This window comes from Lutjanus erythropterus, chromosome 18 (genome assembly GCF_056507025.1).
Source record: "Lutjanus erythropterus isolate fLutEry1 chromosome 18, fLutEry1.hap2, whole genome shotgun sequence".
Lineage (NCBI taxonomy): Eukaryota > Metazoa > Chordata > Actinopteri > Lutjaniformes > Lutjanidae > Lutjanus > Lutjanus erythropterus.
In genome coordinates, this window is record NC_139334.1 from 8,877,746 (window position 1) to 8,899,355 (window position 21,610).

General features: G+C 40.6%; 1 protein-coding gene across 1 annotated transcript; it reads right to left on the minus strand.

Moving 5' to 3' along the window:
- Positions 1-19: 19 nt before the first annotated feature.
- LOC146310601 (inverted formin-2) lies at positions 20-21,405 on the minus strand. The gene is made up of 23 exons (XM_084742804.1): positions 21,189-21,405; positions 15,108-15,512; positions 13,298-13,413; positions 12,961-13,120; positions 11,225-11,258; positions 10,814-10,955; positions 10,501-10,633; positions 8,642-9,247; positions 7,556-7,701; positions 7,372-7,433; positions 7,189-7,291; positions 6,990-7,075; positions 6,779-6,879; positions 5,412-5,482; positions 5,220-5,327; positions 5,057-5,127; positions 4,829-4,949; positions 4,567-4,731; positions 3,517-3,619; positions 3,254-3,406; positions 1,565-2,422; positions 1,234-1,287; positions 20-572 (listed from the first exon to the last, which is right to left on the minus strand). Exons 2-22 carry the CDS (start codon positions 15,502-15,504, stop codon positions 1,235-1,237), a joined length of 3,789 nt encoding a protein of 1,262 aa, XP_084598930.1. The 5' UTR covers positions 15,505-15,512; positions 21,189-21,405; the 3' UTR covers positions 20-572; position 1,234.
- Positions 21,406-21,610: the final 205 nt, after the last annotated feature.

Sequence of the window (21,610 nt, forward strand, 5' to 3'; positions counted from 1 at the left end):
GATTAAAAGCAAACAGCTGAACAGTAAATCCACTTTTATTAAAATATATTTAACATTAAAAGTTACAATCCATTAAATGCTTTTCTCAGATTTCATATTAGAGATAATCTGGATAATATATAAAGAAATTAAGACAATTTTCAAGCAGTTTTGTTTTGATGAGGAGTTAAATTAAATATCTTGCACCACACACTGCGTCTTTCTCTCTTTCTAAAGGTGCTGAACAGTAAATAGAGTATAGCAAAACACATTCACTGCATATTACAACAAGTATACAAAACATAGAAAGCATATTCAACTCTTTTGAATAGAATCCAAATCACTCATATACACAAAAACTACAACTCATTTTACATAAAGTGACATGTTAGCATCCACGCCGTGGAGATCCCAGCATCTTCTTGGTCTTGGAAAAACAAATCATTGCAAAAGGAAGACCTCTGCATCCTCTCAAAGGAGTCAATATTCATGTATTCTCACAAAATAAAAAACACTTCAGTCCTTCCAGTTCAGAACTCCTGTGCGAAATCAACATTTTCTTTTTCCTCTCGATTTCCTCTTTCTTGAGTCACCTAGGGAAACAAAGACTCAAATGAATAGCCAGAATCAAAAATATATCTGAGTAAGACACTTTAATAACTTTTAAAGTGATTATATCTACAGCTTACAAACATTAGCTTTAAAATGTTCAACATTTTTTGTGATAAAAACATTTTTAATGCATTTATAACACATACAATATCTTTAATTAAAAGCACAGTTTACAGGAAGCACACAAGACTGTTAGTAGGTCAAACAGTCCCAGTTGCAGATTTTTGAGGGAATGGACAAGAAAATATGGACGGAGAGACACAAAAGTGACAGCTTTCATGAAATAACTCACAAAGACTTCACAAACTGCAAGGCTGGTTGAGATCAGAAAACTGATGTTAGATTACTTATCCACTCATTTAAGCTTAAGAGCTGCACATAAATGACGTTCAGGATTAGTTTTCCCTGGTTAAATGGACATTAGAAACACCTCACAAATGCTGTTAAGATTTTGGGCCTGATCACCACTGAATTGGCAAAGTGTTAAAGTGAGAGCAAGTGTTAAAAAGCTGGACAACAGAGACAAATGAATATCCAGATTCCAGTTAGACCGACAAATGACGTGTTATTTTGGACAGAGGCTTCGACGGTGACTGAATTCGTTAGGATGATGTTCCTGCTTTCCCCATCGATTTGACCTACCTCACTGCAACACACAGCCTTTTTTATGTTTAGTGTGTCCTTTCCCACTGTTACCTTGTGTTTCAGAATGGAGAACAGAGCATTCAAACAAACTGACCATATTTATATCCATTCAATATTCAATCTGCAAACAAGTGCTGCATCCACAATCTTTAATAAAATGCATGTAATCATGCAGAAACACTTATAGATATACACTAAAATAGCCCATACATAAAAATATAAAATGTTAAATGCAATAAAAACAAAAGAAATAAGGATTTCCCTTTAAGACACATTGAGAGACTAGCAGCCCAAATATGGTCTTTATTGAGGTTAATGGACAGATTACCTTGGTTACTCTTCTTTTTGCTTCGTTTAAAGAGGCTCTGCTGTTTCTTTGGTTCAGGATTAAGGGACGGATCTTCAGACACCGATGGCAGATCTTCTGATTGCGGTCCGTCTGGGACATCCCACCCCTCGATGCCCTCACTGAGTGTCATCACATTGCTTTTAGGGTCCGAATGTTTGTGACTTACGACTTCATCTTGGCTGGCCGTTTTTACAATAATGCCTTCCTGCTCTTCTCGACCTTTCTCTTGTCCAGTCTCTGTTAAATGGCTTATTTTATCACTAGTTTCACCTTTCCCACCTCCTGTTTTATTGCTTTCACTACTCTGAGTCTCATTGTCTGTGTTAGTTAAAGGGCTTTCCTTGATTTGAACATTAACGCTAATGTCTGCTGGCTCCTCAGGCGTCAGCTTCTCAGATACCAGGCTGGAAGTGCCGTCTAACACAGCCTCCAGCAGGTCTGAATCGGAGAAGGAAGATGGGCTGAAGGCGCTGGTCTCAGTTGAATCCACTGAAAAGCCGTTTGTGGGGAGACATGGTTGGTGCTCTCCTTCAGCCTGAGGCTGAGGTTGTGTCGTATCTTGCGAAGAAGGTACTGCAGGTTTCTGTGGGTGTTGCTCCTCCTGCAGCGATGCAGGTCTTTCCAGGGGTGCCTCCATCATCGTGGCTGCTGTATTGGGAGGTGCAGCTGGTCCGTCTTGCGCCGTACTCTGCGGTGCTGGTGGAGTCTCTTCTGATGGGCTGATGAAGCCGTTCACTTCGCCTGCGCTGGGCCGGTGACCCTCGGTCTGTGGTTTGGTAGGAGCGGTAGTGGTGGCCAATTCTGCGGCTTCTTCGCCTACAGGCTTCACATTTGACCCTAAGGGGGAGAAGTACAGTTGATGGTGAAGGTATATACATTAAAGGGATACTTTGCATTATTTGAAGTGGGGTTGTATGAGATACTTATCAATAGTTAAGTCACTTGTCTTCAGTAGATAGCGCTGGCACACCACCAGTATGGGGAAGCAGTAGGAGTAGGACGCTAAGCAAGGTACTGCTAAGGACAAGGTCAGCAGCAAAATGTATTTTAACCAATTATAAAAGGTCCACTAAAAAACAAAACAAACAAACAAAAAAACGCAGTAAGTGTATGCTGTGTTTTTTACCTACAGAGAGAGCCTTTTCTTCATGTAAGTCAAATATCGCTCTCTCCAAACTCTCTCCAACTCCAAAACTTTGTCAGAGGAGGCTGGTTGAGCGAGAAAGAAGGACGTTTGGCTTTTTTTTTTTTGGTGGGATTTTTGTAAGTGGCTAAAATACACCTTACTGCTGGTTCTCTCCACTGCAGGTACTTTTCTCTCCTTCTCCAAACGAGGGCATGTAGACCGCCATTTACTGTAGGTTACACACCGATTATGGATAATTACCTCATACAAACCCACTACAAATAATCTGAACTATCCCTTTAAGACCATTATTAACTTTGAAATGGGGCGGCATTAGACAGCAAGCAAAGATGGATGCATGAATATAAAATGCTAATGTGGCTCAGCCAAGCAATAAACGTTGAAGCAAGATGGCAAGTGGGTGTCAAAGCACAGATAAAAGAGCTGAGATAAAGCAGCGAGGCTGTATTGTGGCTGGCAGTTAAGTGGCTCAGGGGCGGAGCTAGGAACTGCGGATGGGGGCCACAGTCTCTTGTCCTTACCAGGCGGGCAGGTATCCCTACGCATTTCACTAGAGGGAAGGCTTTCCGAATCGCACCTTGGCCTGGTCTTTCTTAGGCTGAAACCTTTTCTGATATCCGCCAGCAGGTGGTCAATGATGCAGCCGTCATTCTGTGGCATAATGCCTTTCTTGACTGGTGAAAGAGAAGGAAAAAAAGAAGGCTTTAAACATGTGCTATTCAAAATATATTATGCTTAGGAACCGCTAGTACAGTGAAAGAAAAGAGGGATCTTCACAACTTACTTATTTTTCCATTCTCTCCCTTCTGTCTCTTGGACTCTTCCTCTGCCAGCTGCTTCTTTCTCTTCTCAGCCTTGGCTGCCTGCTCTCGCCTCGTTTTGTTTTCCTGTTATCATGAAAGTCAGGATGTCACTCACTGCCAAGCACACAGTGTACATAGCAATTTGTCTTTGTATCATTTGTGCAGAGACTTTTTAACTTCTTCCAGTTTTTCCACAGTATAATGATACGAAGGGAAGACTTAAAGGGAAAGTTCCAATTATTTGATGTGAGGCTGTATGAGGTTCTTATTTACAGTCAGAGTATAACCTACAGTACTACTACTACTACTACTACTACTACTACTACTACTACTACTACTACTACTACTTACTACACCTCCAGTTTTGAGAAGCAAAATCATAGAGGCTAAACAATGTACTGGTGTGGACAAAAAAAATGTTTAAGTGCATACTATATTTAGAAGATTTTCACCATTTTCCCTTGTTCTTCTTCTGACCGAAATCTTTTACCTCGCATAACATGAGAATTCCTTGTATATTGCTGCCTCAATTTGTTTGTTTGTGTAACTGTTTGATTCTGTTGTTTTAAAAAGTCCGTTTGGATTCACCAAACAAACTAACAGATCGAGGCAGCAGTAGATCGGCAACTCCCGTGTTCTGCAAAGGAAAATGACTGATTTCATCTATGGAGTTTGGTTGGAGAGTTTCCCATCAGAAAAAGCAGTCTGACAAAAAAGTAAAGCAGTGAAAATATTCCAAATATAGTGTGATTAATTTTTTTTTAAGTGGGCCTTATTTAGGTGGCTAAAATACCTTTTGTTGTACATGTCCAAAGCAATGCATTGCATAGATTCGGTGCTGGTACTCCTTTCTGCTTCTCCCAACTGGACATATCTAGCCTCATCTACTGTACTGGGAGCTATTACACTGACTACTGATAAGTATCTCATACAACCCTACAATAATTCATTCAAACTATCCCTTTAACCCTGCAGTATACAGTGTATGAATACACACACAGACAATATAATGGCAAAGTATTGACCCTGACCTTCAACGCCTTGATAAAAAGTTGTCGGAAGGTTTTGATAGTTCCGAAGAGTTCTTCGAGTGACAGCTTATTGGCATCTTCACACAAGTAGATAGCCATCTCGCTCTTCTTCTTCTCCATCTCAGTGAAACGTTCATTCAAAGCTCGACATGCCTCCAGATTCTCCTGCAGCAGAGAAAAGGGAGGAATTTGGCTCCAGCTTCCAAAACAATATCTAGTTATCACATTTTGGCTCCAGTTGTAGAGCGAAGCAAAGACTTACCTCAAGAACCTTTGTATATTGCTCCTTCACCTCTTCTGCAGAGTTGGAGACCTTCTTGGTCGTCTCATTCAGTCGTTTTAGTAAGGCACTGGCTTCCGACTGAACAGAGTCCAGATTAACTCTGAGGACAAAGTGTCAAATCTTTGGTTAGTCGTCTGTTACAGATCCACTGAGGACCAATTAAAGAGGAAGACCATTTGCTAAAGTAGATGTGAAAGGTTTCTATACCCCGCTGCTTTTTCACAGATTTCGATATCATCTGGCAGCGCCAACAGCTCCGGGTGGTTCGCCTCTGCTTCCTTTGCAAAACAAGCCACACAGAGCGTAACTAAACGGGTCATAATTAAGGGGGAAAAAACAAGTTGTGGCAGCTGTGAGCCAGTTTGAGTACCTCCAGGATGTGATGAAGCAGCGTGATGCGACTCTTGTTGGCCTTGGTCTCTGTAAGCTTGAGGAGCGAGCTGATCTTGAACCCCTCAGCGTTCCCAGTGTGACTTCCCTGGAAGTAAACCAATGATTAAAAATGCAAAGTCTGTCTGAATGTCAGCTTAAGTGAAATATAAATGAGACAAGAGGTTCTTACGTAGTTCAGAAAATTTCCAACATCAAGGATGAGCCTGCAGAAACTGGGCATGAGTGTGCTCATTCTGAGGGCTGAGAAATGTGTGACATCGTGTTAATTTGATGATATATTCTACAATCACAATCCCAAATTGTTTTTTCATAATATGCACACATTCTGAATTTGATGGCTGCAACATTTTGAAAGGGGAATCCTCAAAAAGCTCAGTTTTTCACAAGCAAGGATGGCACAGTATTCACCACATTATAAAAATCGCGTGGGCAATCCAACAATTTAAGAACGTTTCTTGACACAAAACTGGAAGCAATTTAGGGATTTCACCATCTGCAGTCCATAATATAATTCAAAGATTCAGAGAATCCAGAGAAATCTTGACCCCTCAAATAGCACTGCATTAAAAATGGGACATGACTGAATAAACGATATTGCTACATGGGCTCGGGAACAGTTTGGAAAAATGTTATTGCTAAACTAATGCAAAGAGAAACCCATACATATGAACAACGTCAAGAAACACTGCCGACTGAGATGGACTGACAGCAGGTGGGAAAGCGTGATGTGGTCTGATGAGCCCACATTTCAAATTGGTTTTTGAAATCATGGATGTTGTGTCCTCCAGGCTAAAGACCATACAGATTGGATCAAAACAAAGCTAAAAATCCAGCATCTGTGATGTTACAGGAGTTTGTTCGTGCCCATGGGTAACTGTCACATCTGTGAAGGCCCCATTAATGCTGAAAGGTTCATACAGGTTTCAGAACAACATATGCTGCCACCCAGGTGACGATTTTTTCAGAGACATCCCTGCTTATTTCAGCAAGACAATGCCAAGACACATCGTGCATGTGTTAAAACAGTGTAGCTTAACAGTAAAAGAGTTACTAGGGGTACTAGATTGGCCCATCTGGAGTCCAGACCCGTCTCCTATTGAAAATGTGTTATCCATTATGAAGTGCAAAATAAGACAACAGAGACCCAGGATTGCAAGAATGGGAAACATTTTCACTTTCAAAACTTCAACAATTAGTATCCTCAATGTTGAAAGAATGTTAAAAGAAAAGGTGATTTATCACAGTGGTAAACATTCCCCTGCCCCTTCTTTTTGGAACATGTTGCATGCATTAAATTCAGAATAAATGTATATGTACAAAAAGCAATAAAGTTCCTCAGTTTGAACATGAAGCAGCTTCTCTTCTTTCTCTGTAGAAAACACTACTGAATATGGGTTGAAAAAGGATACTTTTATTTTTGTCTTACAGAGTGTCCCAACTTTTCTGGAATCAGGGTTATATTTCTGTTGGATAGGTAGGAAAGCATGACAAGTGTGTGCATGTGAATGGAGCTAAAGGTCTCTGAGGTTTACTTACACTGGCAGGCCTCCTCCACCAGCTTGACTTTAGGTCGGAGCATTTCCAACACCGATGATGTTTCCTCACACAACAACATGCACTCAATCCTCAACTGATAACTGGGGAGATAAGCCAGAGAACAAACTAAATTAGGAGCCAAGTATGACAGTATACGTGCAGCACGCATATGATTTAACACATTCAACCAGAACTGGAACAACAAAGTTACCACGGCACACTGAGGAGGGAGGTGTAGAAGCGGTCGACATTTGCCAGTTTGTCTTTCTCTCCTTGGAAAGACTTCAGATTTTCAATCTACGTGAAAAAAACAAGACAGTGACTCATACGTCTGCCATTTTAAAGCTGGCACTTAATGACAGATATGTCTGCTAAAAAATGTCTAGGTAAGGAAGGACAATCGCACAAACCTCATGCTTCTCTGGTAGGAGCTTTAGAAGCTGTTTTAGCACCTCTACATCAAACTTAGTACGGTCCCCATTATGAATCATGGCTACAAATTCCTCATTTGTGCTGTACAGAGAAAAAAAATATAGCTGAAAAATTGACTTAAATATATTAAAAAAACATCAAAATAATGTGTGATATCTTACCATTTGAACTGTTTTAGGAATATGTTCAAATTCAAGTTTTTCTTTGGATCAATGAAAGTAATCTATATTTGAGAAAAAAGGACAAGTTAAAGAATTGTATCGATTACTCGGCTTCGATAATCAGGTATGTTTGTTCTGAGCACTGCAGCTCTGAGGAGCCGTGTCGAGTGTTGACCGAACGCACCTCTTTAGGCTCCTTCTTGACAGGAGCAGCTGCCCCCTTGTCTTTGTGCTCGGTCACCGGGAGACAGAACAGCTGCTCAATACTGCTGTAGTCCGGCTCCCGAGGAGGAGGCTCTTTCTGAACCGAGGCCCACATGGAGTGACCATCTGTGTGTGTGTGTGAGCACAGGAAGAGGGGAGGCTGTCACAAGCTCATGTGGCACCATTTTCTATCAACATCACAGCATGGCTGAAATTCATTTTAAAGTGGAAAGGCAGGGAAATCCTCTGTGATGTCCACATTAAATAATAAATACTGGAAACATGGTCTTTTTACCAGCACACTAATTCTCCACTAATATAATATATACGACAATATTTTGAATTTGATACAAGTCACGTAAAAAGCATATTCCCATAGGATATTCTGCCTTAGGCCATATTCTGAATTGAACATTTTCCAGTTAAGACATTAGGTTTTAGATTCTTTTTTTTAAACTCAGGCTGGCAGGTCAGAAAATAAAACACACCTTCTTTTAAACATTCTGAAAGACTTCGCTATCAGCAGGTTTTAGATATGTGCAAAGATGGCAACATCAACCTTTTCAAGAAGGTGGTTGAACAAATACAAGAGGGAGGCTGTGTTTGCATGGTCAAACATGTCCACCACTAGAAGAACACTTGGAAAAAATCCTGTTTAGACGGAAAGAAGCAAAATGGCTCAAGTGGCTCCAGCCGTTCCATTTTTCCATAATCACAGTATGAACAGCTGCATGTAAATGGGAAAATTAGTGGAACATTCATTTTCTGTAGCCATGTAAAGAGCATCATAGGATTATTGTTTTTTTGCGGAATAAGGCCAAAAAAACAGAGAATTTTCAGCATGTAAACACAGTCAGTGTTTAATCCCCTACTTAATCTACTGTTTTCTACACAGGTGATTTCTGCCTATGTCTTCACTAACATTTTGCATAATACTCTTCTGATTAAACAGTCTAAATCTTTTGTTTTGTCTACCGTCAATAATTATTGTCTGTTATTCTTACCATTATGTATTGGGAGAAACAATAAATATATTGAGCAAAACAACAATGTTTTATCCACTCACCAGTGACAGCACGGAGTTTCTGCCAGTTGAGCTTTTTCATCCTCAGGGTGGGGCATCGGCCCGTCTTTACAGGTGCAGCACAACCCAGGGTGTAGCTACTTTGAGCCACTATCATGCCTGGAGGAGGTGGTGGAGGTGGCATGCCAGGTAAAGGAGGAGGAGGTGGGGGTCCACCACCCATCCCTGGTAGAGGTGGTGGAGGTGGTGGTGGGGGAGGCATGCCTGGACCGCTGGGCAGTGGTGGTGGCGGCGGCGGCGGTGGCATTCCAGGCAAAGGAGGAGGAGGTGGGGGTCCACCAAACCCTCCAGGTAGCGGTGGTGGAGGAGGAGGAGGTGGGGGTGGAGGTGGACACTGGGAACCAGCCATACTTGGGGGTAAAGGAGGAGGAGGTGGGGGTGGAGGTGGAGGTGGAGGCGGAGGAGCTGCACAAAGTGGCTTCTGAGAGGATGCGATGCTTTTCTCTGACTTGTCTTCGTCCTGCTGATCCAGATCTGTCTGCACGGCTTTGTCCACCCTCAGCAGCAGCCCGTCCACCTCATGATGACCCTCACAGCCTTTAGAGAACATCAGTCGCTGCATGATCTTCTCACTGGACTCCATCTGAGCTGCAGCCCAAATAGAAAAACACATGCACACAGATGAACCCCATTTGAAATGACTTCTCCCTCACCAGTGCTAATTTTATCAACCAAAGTTTTGATGACAAGCATTCATTGGCATCCTTTTAGTTCATGACCAAGCTGTTACGATGGAAATGAAAATTCTTAGGAAAACTGTTCATTATGCCCTGGCGAATAAAGACAAGATCAAGTAGTAGGCTCTGTCCGAGCGGACAACCCAAGTTAGAAAACAGCTCGCTTAAAAGTAAGGGACTCATCTTCACTAGTGGCCGTCGGGTGGGAAGAAATGAAAGAGGAGAGATGATCTGTGGACACTTCTCTTATGTTCAAACCAGAAAAAGACAAAGTGTATCAATCCCAACGAGGTCTGACTGCCTTTTGTATTAAAGACGTGCAGAAAAATACAACCAATTTGAAAAGACACCTGAAAACACAACACCCTGTAGGTAAAGATCTATAAATATAATTATATAAATTGACTGATTCGATATCATGTGTGTTAAATGCATTTTTAGGACTAATAAATATATAGCTCAAAGTTCTGTGTGGATTCAGGGCACTAAAAAATTATTATTTCTTACAACTTATAAAGACATAAACGTTGAACATGAAAGTGTATTAATTTCAGCTCCATGTAAAAAGAATATACATGATATTCCCCCAGATAATGCTTGTCGAGCTTAATGATGCAGTTTACACATTTTTACAGCTGATTTATTAAAACAGAGTTCAACTGAGTGAAACATGAGACCAAATTTAAAAAAATTTAAATTTAAAAACCAAATATTTTTTTCCAGCCCTGCTTGATATAAATTTAGGTTGTTTTAATGTATTTCCTGCTCAGTAACATTATCAGTCTTGAAAACTAAACACATACTTCAAGGTCTGCTTACTTCTCACTGGAATTATTAAAGCCAAATATCCTTAAGCAAAATTCATTACAGCATTATGAAACTGTCTGAGAAAATTACGACTAAAACATTGGCTAAAATTATGACTAAAACACTGACTAAATCTTGACTAAAACAAAACACTAGCACTAAACTAAAGAGTCTTGCCAAAATCAACATCGTTTCAGCCGTCCTGCCAGCTGCCTCCGTTTCATCGCTACAATCTACTTTCCTGGATAAACACTCCCATTCACACACATGAATCACACAGGAGGCCATTATGTAGCAATCAGCCTCTTCAGAGTGTCGACCTGAAGCGAACGTATTGTTACTTTGGTGCTGACTCACAGTCCTGAGCCAGCAGGATGGCTCTGTTAGTGATGGCCTCCAGAGCCAGCCAGATGTCGGAGCGGCCCGGCCCAAGCACCAGCAGCGTCTGCAGGATGGACAGCAGCTGGAGGGAGGCTGGAGAGCTGCTCACCTGCACGGAAAAACACATGAAGAGGACTTGTCGTGTTTAAATAGTTAAGTTAAGTCACAAAAACTTGATGAATGAAAGGTTTTAATATGAAAACTATGGGGCGTGTGTAACAAAACTTTGATTCATTCGGTCTCTAATTTACTGGAATGTCTAAGTCGTACGTGATGAAGCCATTCAGACCTTATTAAAGAGTGTAGTGAAAACCTCCAGGTGATTACTCATGTCAATGCCCCCGTAGATCCGCAGCAGCTCCTCCTCATCTTCAGCCATTGCCTCCTCAAAAGCTTCACATTGAATGATCAAGTCTTCATCCTCCTGCTCCCTGCACACCACCCACATACACATCACTGATGGGGAACACTTCAGCAAATTTAAATGCCATGTTCAATTTTTTAAAAAGCAACTTGCTTAAAATTACTGACATTAATGGACACAAATTGCAAAAATCTTTTCCTAAAAGCACCATTTACTTGATTATTGAGACTGCAGTGATTGTGAACTTTAAAAATAACCTTTAAAACTTAATTTGCAGCATAAAATCTACTTTAGCGACTGACAGAATGAAATATGAACAACAGCAGGAAGGCTCACCTTAACTTCGGCAGAATATCAAGTAACTGAAGCCCTGCAAGACAACAATAAAACACAGTTCTGAGTCTCACAACACTCAATTATCAGTTTTTGAGAAGGTTTATCTTAAAAAAGATGTCACACATCTCTCCATTGTGGCATATGTTAGTTTTTGGGGGAAATGGCAGGAGGTCACAGGTGAGCAATCAAACAAAATAGGAGTGGCCAAACAACTGATTGGTCCAAGGTGGTGGATGGTATTGTGGTGAATTTAGGGGGGGTTTATATAGCTGCAACAATGACATATTTCATCAAACTGTCTCAACTGTGGTGATCTTCAGGCAGCTTGGTAGTTCACTGCTTAAATGAACAGTTCATTTCATAAAAAATACACATCTTCCATCCTGTCTGTGGTGATATTTATCCTTCTAGATTGTTTTGGTGTGAGTTGCAGAGTTTTGGAGATATTGGCCGTAGACACGTCTGCCTTTTCTCAAATATAATTGAAATTGATGGCACTTGGCTTGTGGTGCTTAAAGTGCCAAAAATACATTTGATTTCATGTAGAAACTATTTTATTTCTCCTCAAAATGTTTTCCTAATCATAAATATAGTTAAATAACTTTGTTTTCAGTAACTCACACTCACTTGTCACTTCACTGAGTCTGGTTTACCATGCTAGTTCTTCCCTGCATTTATATCTGAATAGAAAAATTAAATCAGCTCAGGTGTTTGGCTCCGATCAGTTTTCATTATTGTTTTAGTCACTGGTTGAGTCACTCTTTCCTGCTTATTTCTAACTGTTTTCGTCAGTAAAAGCATCACTGCAAACTGCAGTGCAAATCTGTTTTTTTTTTTTTTTATAGTTTCAGTAGGTAAATGTGTGTGATGTAGCGTAGAGGTTGAATCACTGCCACCACATTTGAACACTGACCAATTAAAATGATATATATTCCATGAGCTATAAGCATATTAATTTCATTTAAAATGACAAGTTTCTCTATTGTTCTAGAATTATTCTGAAGCTGTATTTTTGTCTCAGGTGCTATTTTGATGGTCCCCAGGACAACATCCTTAATTCTGAGCACTCGCCTCTCGTCAATGAGTAGATTATATTTGAGAGAATGCAGACATCCTTACAGCAACTCACAACAAAACAATCTAGATGGATAAAGAGCACTACATGTAATAGAAAAATTGGTATTTTTGATTCAGCTGTGAACTGTCCCTTTAACATGGATGGCTCATAGGGAAAAAAAAAAGTTCGGGGTTCATCTGTCCAAGGTTAATCCTTCTTTTGTCCAGTATATTCTGGGACAGACTCCATAGGTCAGAAGAAAAAATAACCCACTATTAAAAAACAGATGGAAGGGTGGAGATTGAGTTTCATTCAGTCACTTTCTAACAAAAAAAATAATCAAAATCAAATTATATCTGTGTGATTTTATCAGTGTAAGAGTGATAACACTTTCTTTAAACTGAAACTTTTGATAGTCAGTAGTTATGGTGTAAAATTTATGAAAACACAATACTTTATCCACTCGAGGTTTGCTCATTTCCCAGGCGTTTGGTTAAAGTGAGAATGAGGCCGCTGGACCTATTCTTAGACAGACCCAGTGACAGAGATATTTGTAATGGAGCTCCTGCTGATGGCCTGCTTTCTCTCTGCGCACTTCCTGCACAGAGGGGACGTACTGTTTACCATAGTGTGTGGCCTTACTCATGATGTGACTGCAGACTCCTGATTACGAACCTACCGATAAACTCCTTCCTCATCCTATCTCTCTTCCTGAGGTCATCTGTCCCGAAGATGATAGCGTTGATGACACTGAGGAGCGTGACCATGTATGGGACGTTATCTGTGGCCTGCAGCTCGTTCATAATCACACTGAAGCGATACTGCCGTGTCTTCACGCCCTGAAGAGGAAATCAAAGTCAAAGTAAGCAGTCACCTCTGTATCATTGAGGAAAACTGTTTGTGCTTGAGAACCACCACTAGAGGGCACTGTGAAGGCATTTATTACTCAGAGTGATGATGTAGGATCATATGAGGTAAATCCCACAACACCTTTTCAAAAACAACATACAACTTGCCTTGTAGTGGTCCAGGGCGTCCAGTGCCAGGCGGTGGCCATCTGTGGAGAACATGCTGAGGGCCGCGAGCAGCTCAAACACCTGCTTCTTCACCATGGTGTTGGAAGTGTCCAAGGCTGTGGAGCATCATGATCACACACATCAATACAGGAATACGAGGAATGCTCATAATTTCCACCTGTCTCTCTCTTAAGCAAACCCCTATCTCTGCTCTTTCCCCCTTTGTGTCTTTAGACCACAGCAGGATGCTTTGTTCCACTTCCTTTTCGGCAACTCGACTTGAACTTTGCTCGCTAAAGACGTGGTGTTGTACACATGTAGATAAGCATGTGATTGCATGCATGTGAATGTGGGGAAATTCAATATTCTCAACACACACGTTTTTTTGGAATGTCCCAAATAACCCTGCATGATTCATCTCTGTATATGAGGCTGAGGATGTGTCTGGAAAATACAGCTGAGCAGAGTGAGTCACAGAGAATCACCAGAGATGTGATCAGTTTAACAGACTATTACAAATGTTGTATAATATGCAAAACAAATAAATAAATAAATAAGGTCCTTAAACATGAACTAGTCAGGTTTCTTATACATTTCCCATTTCAAAATAAGATACTTTTCCTGACTCAAATTTCCAGACGTTCTCTGGAGGTTTTTCTGCTTATATCTGACATCTGAGTATAAATAGCTAAATGTTTATTACATAAATAAATGGTTTTAAAATACAATCGTTAATTGTTACATTGTGACCATGTATGCTATTATGATCCTAAATAATTCCCAGAAGATTATGCCTCTGTATGTTGAGGAGATGTTGAGCATTTTACACAAAGTTTGCATTTCACCACATAGCTTCCTTTTACCATTTTGAATCCTTAGCCAACCAGGACTTTTATTAAGTCAGCTCTTGAAAAACTCTCTAAAGATTTAGTGGCCAGGTTACATCACTGTCTCCACCTCTCACCTCAGCTCTCCATCTGTGTCAGACATATATAAAGTGCTGCAGGTCTGTGTGTCTGTGACTGAGGGCGGGACTGAGATACATACACACTTAACTTTAACATTTTGTACTATTTCTCAGAATCATTGCTTTGTTCTGCTCACGCTGGTCCCTGATTACATTCACTCTCTTGACTACCGCTGCTCCCTTGCTCATTGAGCCAGCGCATGAGGGAAACTTTGAGTGGTGCATTTACATACAGCAACAAATGAACGACAAATCCTGCACAGTAAACTTTTACCATATTCAATAAATAAAACTGTACTATTGTCTCCCCCCATAATTTTTAGTCTGTTAAATAATTTAATATTCAATGTGCAATTCAAAGATATCGCTGCCTTTTCCTTTAAACTAATATGGTCATGGATGTCAGGATTGAATTTACTTTTAAGACACTTGGGGCAGAGCTGTTGCAGGCTGTGACGTTCAGGCGTAGAGTCAGCCCTGCATCGGAGTGTGTGCCATACGTCTATGTTTGCTTTTGCTGACATCAAGCTTGATCTCGCTCGCAATATCTCAGAGCAGTAAACATTTTTGCTGCTCTACCTGCCTGCTCCAAATGCCATGAACACCCTGCATGTATAATCAGTTTATTTTTGGCAATTTTGAATTTTATATTTGAGAATAGGGGCAATAATCTGGAAGTACATACTTTCTTTTCTTTTTAAAGAAATAATTACCCAAAATTTACTCAAATCAAATTCCATACTTTTCCACATTGCACAGGAACCCTGTATTTCTTTTTTCTTTTGGAAAAGTAGATGTGCAGTAGATGTGATGATTTTTCATAAAATGAAAGGTGTGGTCAACCTTGGGAGAGCTTCCGGATGTATCCCTCGTTCTCAATAATGAAGTGGATCCCTGCAGAGGAATTCATGACCGCCCGGACGCAGTTGACACAGGTGAGCTGCAGAAGGGCATCAGCGATGCGAGAGCATCCCCGTCCCGAGAGCCGGTCCAGGGCCTCCAAGAGGAGATCCAACCCACTCAGCTCTAAGAACTGGACCATCCATGTCTGGTCGCTGCCTTCCAGGCGACGCCTCAGCCCCGAGTAGTTGACCACGGTGGGAACCTGCAGCAGCCTGATGCACAGCTCCGGATCAGCACTCTCCAGGTTGGCCTCCTGCTGGGTGTCCGAGTCCTGTGAGGAGCCCAGACGACCCCTGACTGCTGCCCACTTCTTCTTCCCGTCTGACTTCCCTGACATGATGGCTGTGGATAAATGAAGGGGAGACACAGTTAATGAGAGACAATTTTTAGCTATTATTGTTCAGAAAATAAATTTGGCTTGTAGTGAGATGTTTAAAATCCAATTTGAGCCTGACCCAGTCTTTACCCTCCACCAAGTTGAATTTAGGACTTTTAATTTAAGACAAGGTAAGACCTATTTAGTATCCATACTGACAAAAAATTACGAAGGATTTGAAGGAAGTCAGAGTCCCAGAATTACTTGCAGAGCAAATGAATTTATTCACATTCAACATGAACATTTACCTGAATGATGTAGGGTTATTGTACTGTAGGTTTAGTATATAGAACTGCTGGGGTGGATCCAAATAGTCGGGAGGTCGCTTACTGGAGTTAGGGGACTTAACACTGTTAGTGTACATCAGGTCGCACAGAAAAATACTCAGTGATGGCAGGCGTTTGCTTGTGCAACTTTAAAAAAAAGTAATATTACTTTCATCATTCAATCAAGTTGAGGACCTGTCAAAATGACATTTAATTTGTTTTACAATGTTTTATTTTAGACATTTTCAGACTTTTTAAGGACCCAAAGAAACACTGATCACTGTGTTCTCTTACCAAATAAAGTCTGGTAATGGCCTTCACTATGGCCCTATGTTTATGGGTATTTACATTGTTTATTAGAAGATCATCATGTTATTTGTATGTCTGTTGTTAAGCACAGAGACGCTTATTATTTTAAAATGTTTTACTAAGGCTGTTTAAACTGCAGCAATTTAGGAGCATGAAACTGAAAGAAAAAATATGTTAAATACAACATTGTGTGTTTTAAACAGCAGGCTACTTCTAATCTATGACTACAAAGTTGCATTGTTTTTTCCCAAACCTTTGTACACAGTGTTTCTTTTTCAATTGTGAAAACTATGGTGCATTGTTTTACACGCTTAAATTCCTAACTTTACAAGTCAGACACAGGATGTTTTAATGTCCTGCTCCTTGGCACAAATGTGACCCTTATAAAGAGGTAACTGAATAGGCCTGCACTACAGGGACCCCTTGATAAAGTAAGGTGGTGGACCCCATAAATGTCCTGGTACAGTAGTGAGCATTGTACTTCTCCTTTTGTTTGAGTAATTAGCACTATTTGTTAGCTTATTATGTTTTCTTTCTTTACAATATTCTGTAACTTGTAATTTTAAGGATGGGCGGGTGTGTGGGTAGGATGGTTGGGATGGGTATGGGGATTTCCATTCGTCAACATACTTGATTATTTGTGTTTCTTTGAATTTGGGAGAGGCGTAGGTTAAGTTTATCTAGTACACAGTGTCATCACTGCAACCAGACCAGAGGAAACAAGCCATAGCAAGCCTTTATCGGAAAGGAAAGCAGAATGGGAAATGATAGCTCTGCACTTCTACAGAGAAGAGTAAAAGATATGTCAGCAGTCCAGTCATCACCAGCTCTGCCAAACATTCCAACTTAATCCCATTTGAAAGAAAAGAGACTCATGTTGGCTCATCAAAACTCCCTACAAAGCCAGGTTCAGTGTAGAAAGTGTACTTCACAATTTACTACATAAATAAATGTGTTTTCAAGCTTACCGGAATGCAAACATTGGAAAACACGCACAAGACTAATACATACAAACAACTGTGTAGGAAGAACATTTCACAAACTTCATACCAACATATCTGACATTGAAATGAATGACTACATTGATGCCCTTTTCTGGCATAACCAGAGACCGCAGTCCCCCCTTTTACCAACCTGTTTCACCCCTGAGCTTGTAAAAACAATCCTCTGTCTGCGATGCATTTAACTAGTATAAACACGTTCCCACACTCTATTAAAATCAACAGGATAAGGCTCCGGGCCAAAAAAGGGTAAAACTTTGTTCAAAAGTCTAAAAATACTTTCTCTCTTCCCTGCTAAGTTGTGATATTAGCTGGTCCAACTTACATGAAAAGCACGCGTGGTTCTCCTGTCTCCTGTTGTTGATTTCACACTTGGCACAGATAACATATACAAATGAGAACATTGAATGATGAGCATGAACAAACACAATGCTTTACAAAAGGGTCACTGAGAGAGCCAGCCTGGGAGGAATTATAACTTTTACAACGCCGTGATTTTACCATCTACACTGAGGCCACCATTTGTTTCTGACAAACTCTTTTTCAATGAAAATGTTTTTCTTTTATGATGTACCTGGAATCCGGTTTGTGTTAGTGATAACGATATAGAGCAATATATCCCATCATGCCTACTCTGCTGGACTGAGTAGTTTGATCATGCAGGAAACTGTCATTTAGGTTTATAGTTTGTACAATACATGTGATTTTGTGCTAGCACTCCCACACTGAGTTCTGGGTGTAACATTACACCATAGAAGGTTCTCTGTGGAACCTCTCAGATAGGCCTTTACCACAAACATGAAACCAGCTCTGATCCAGCTCAGCCACCCGATATTGAACCCTTCTGAGCAGTTCAACCTAAAATAAATTGGTTCAGAACCCAAAAAGCTGGTACCCAGCTGGAACCAAAAAATAGAAGTTTTTTGGGGGGGGAAACAAAGTGGGTATGCCACAGCCTGTCTTGTCCAGTTTGTGGTTCATAAAATCGGAAATGTGAAATACTAAGTGGGTTTTTTATCACTTGCTCTTGATTTTCACTTTCCTCCGTCATATTGCGCTTGCCATGGCGCTGGTTGCTACGGACTGGTTTCTACCAGGAAGTTATTTTGAATTTGGAAAAACAAAATGGAACATCTCAATGCTATAATTGATTATGTTCTGTCGCTGCACTGATGCAGAATCATCCACGTCTGCATCGTGAGGCACCTTAAAAACGATTAATTTCACATTTCGTGTGAATTTCGACACTCCCATGTTCACTAGATAGCACCAAGGTTCCAAGGATCAAAAAGGGGTTTCTTAGGTGGGCAAGCTAAAGAACCCTATAAGGTTCTATTTCTGACTATTTTCAAGGGTGTAGACAACATAGGGCCCAACTCAGGAACCCTACTTTTTTTCTGCTTCACTTCAGTTCTACATGTTAAGAACCCAGTACATCAAAGCGAACAAGAGTAATGACTTGTGAAAAATCTGGCCAATTGCATTTCTGTTCACTCAGTAAAATCAAGGTATAATGAGGCTTTTCTTTTCTCACATATTCTGGCAAGACATTCGTCAGCTCTGACTGCAGCATTTTAGTCCTGCTGCCAGTGTGAGAGTGTTACCGTGGCAGCAGGCAGGCAGGCAGACAGACAATGGTGTTTTACAATAGGCCTTCGGAATACTCTTCAAAGAGCCTTGTTCATTAGCCACAAAATGGTTGAAATGCTCCCTGCCCCCCTTTCAGACTAGTAAGAATCATGCCAGGCAAGCATTCAAACACCTTCTGATTGAGGAGTACATTGTGCCTTCATGTTCAGCGCGAGCAGGGAACAAAAGTTGCAAGTTGATTCTTGTAATCTGGAGAATTTTCACAGTCAGGAACACTTGTGAAGCTACTAGAGTTCATTGAAATGCGCTGTGAGTTTTGCAAAACGGATTTGCTTCCCGCATAGTTATGATGCTTCAAAGGAAATGGCGTGTATAAGGGTGTGTGTGTCATGTGTGCTGACTCCAGAGCATTGGCTCAGGAACTTTTCATGGGGAAGGAAAGGACTTCCCCGGGACAGGAAACTTGGCGCGAGATAAACATGCTGCTGTGACGGGGTGTGACAGGTCACAGTTCCTCTTTTGTAATTTCAGTTTCATTCCAAAGGATGACGCATTGATTCTATGCAGAGGGATGGTCTATACATGTACATACATCTGGGTTACATGTCGAGCCAAAGATCAACTGTAATGGGAAAAGCATTTGCATTTTCTTTTGTGCGCTCCTCAAATATCAGCAACTTTCACCAGCCGACCTTGTCTGCCTTAGCTCCCACATGTACCACTAATAGCAGGCTGATTCACTGCGCACAGGACAAGCCTACTCATCTGTCCTCTGGTTAAGCCGCCCACGCAGCAGCCCACTGCTACTGTACAGCATCAACACTTATGAACATGCAGAAACATCTCCACTGATTTATTTCCTCTCAGACATATGCACAGCGGATGCATGCTAGTTTGTACTACAGCTGTTGCAATGATCAGCATTATCAGCAATGATAAATGAATAAATAAACTAATCGATTTAGGGGGAATTAATTAGATCTCATGGATTTATACATGATTTTTTTCTTGTTTTGTTTGCAAGGATGGGAATATAAGGGTCAGGGTTGGGTCAGAGTACTTGTAAGTGTAGTCAGTTACTGAATACAAATTACATGGCATTTTTGTAAGTAACTGTGAAACATAATCCATTGAATTACAAAAAATGTAATCAATCTGATTACTTTTGGATTGCTTAATAGTCAAACATTAAAAATATTGCAGCTAATACTAAAAATGGATGCAGTCACAAAAAATTGACTTCCACAAATATTATTTTTTCTTTTTAAGCATCTAAAAAAGAAAACAGTGGAAAGAAAAAGCATATTCAACAGTTACAGTTGGTCTTTTGAGCATACTCAAAATGGTCATCTCCCATTTTCAATGTCAGTAAAAAGGAATTAAACATCCATTATAAAACAGCATATATGTAATACAGAGTAATAAAAATGAAATCAAGTAACCTTGACAGTGTAACTATAATGTAATTACGCATCTTTTTCAAATACACAAAGTTGTCACTAGAAATTGAGCAGTTATAGAAAATTGTTAAAGATTATATAATAAAATAAAAATGATTACGTAATCTGATTACATGTAATCTGTTTCTACCCAACCCTGTGTGTGGATGGAGATATATATCATAAAATTACATTGTACCTTGACATGACATGGATGGTGGATTTCATGGTACACATTAAAAACACATGTTAACACATGGAGCATATGGTGCATGGAGACTGCTTGCCTAACTATACATAACTATGCAGGCAGGTTTTATCCAAAATCTTTTACAGTATTTGCAGAGTGATTAGTACAACAGAAAACATCTGGAACACATCTGAATGATATCCTAAACCTGTCCTCCTCCCCTCTCTGCTATTTAAGGGAGTGACCGACATGCTTGCAAAGTCCACAAGTACATTTATGAGTTTAAATGTTTCTTTTTTTTTTTTTTAGTTTAGTTTAGTTTTCTTTTTCCCAGGCTGTGTCTGTCTGAGGATTTCTTCAGTAATAGGGTGATTCACAGATCATAAGTGACAGCTCATATGGTCCAACGCGCAGCCTTAAAACTGGGAATCCTCAGTTCTAGTGGATTTTGGCAACACAGCTTTTTTCATCACAGCCTCCTTCCCCCTCATTCTGTCCAAGGCAAGAAGGTTCAGAGGAAACAGTCGATTACCACCTACGGGATGGCGCGACAACACTGACACACCAGAATACACTGCCAGTTTATCCAGCCTACATTAAGCTCTGGCCCATTATGACAAAAGGGACCTGAAATAGCGACATTAACGGTGGAACACCATTACTTTGCTCTGCGATTTTCCCCACATACCAGAGGGGACATAACGGGACCAGTCACCTCACTGTGGCGAGTAAAATACACCAGAAAATCAAAACGATAGCCCTAATACTTTGGCTACTGCACATGTCACAGCTCAAAGCACTGTTGCATCCTTATAGATTACCTACAGGCTGACAATGATACCTTACCTGTTTTTTATTCCATTAATGTGCACTTGAAGAATCGCGTCCTCCGATGTGTTTCAGGTGGTGGAGCGCTTTCCAGTCATCCAGACAGCCTTTTATTCTGTAAAAAAAATAAAACATGGACCCCTGAAAAATTCCGCCACTGTGTGGCTGATCAAACCCCGCGAGGTATGCGGATGGCACCGCTCTTAAATCGCTACAGCCCCTGAGCTTTCACTTACTTGTGAGACTGACAGTGTCAAAACAGAAACATGACTGAGATAAGACATCCGGTCAACACTTTCACAATAAAACGTGGCGCGCAGAGGGGCGCGGGAACCCCGTGGTGCTTGAGGTTTCCTTGAGGAGGTTCCAGTGTGTGCCCAGCAAATATGCAAATTATTCATTTTCAATATAATTCCATCCATAAGAAACACATTTATAGAATGT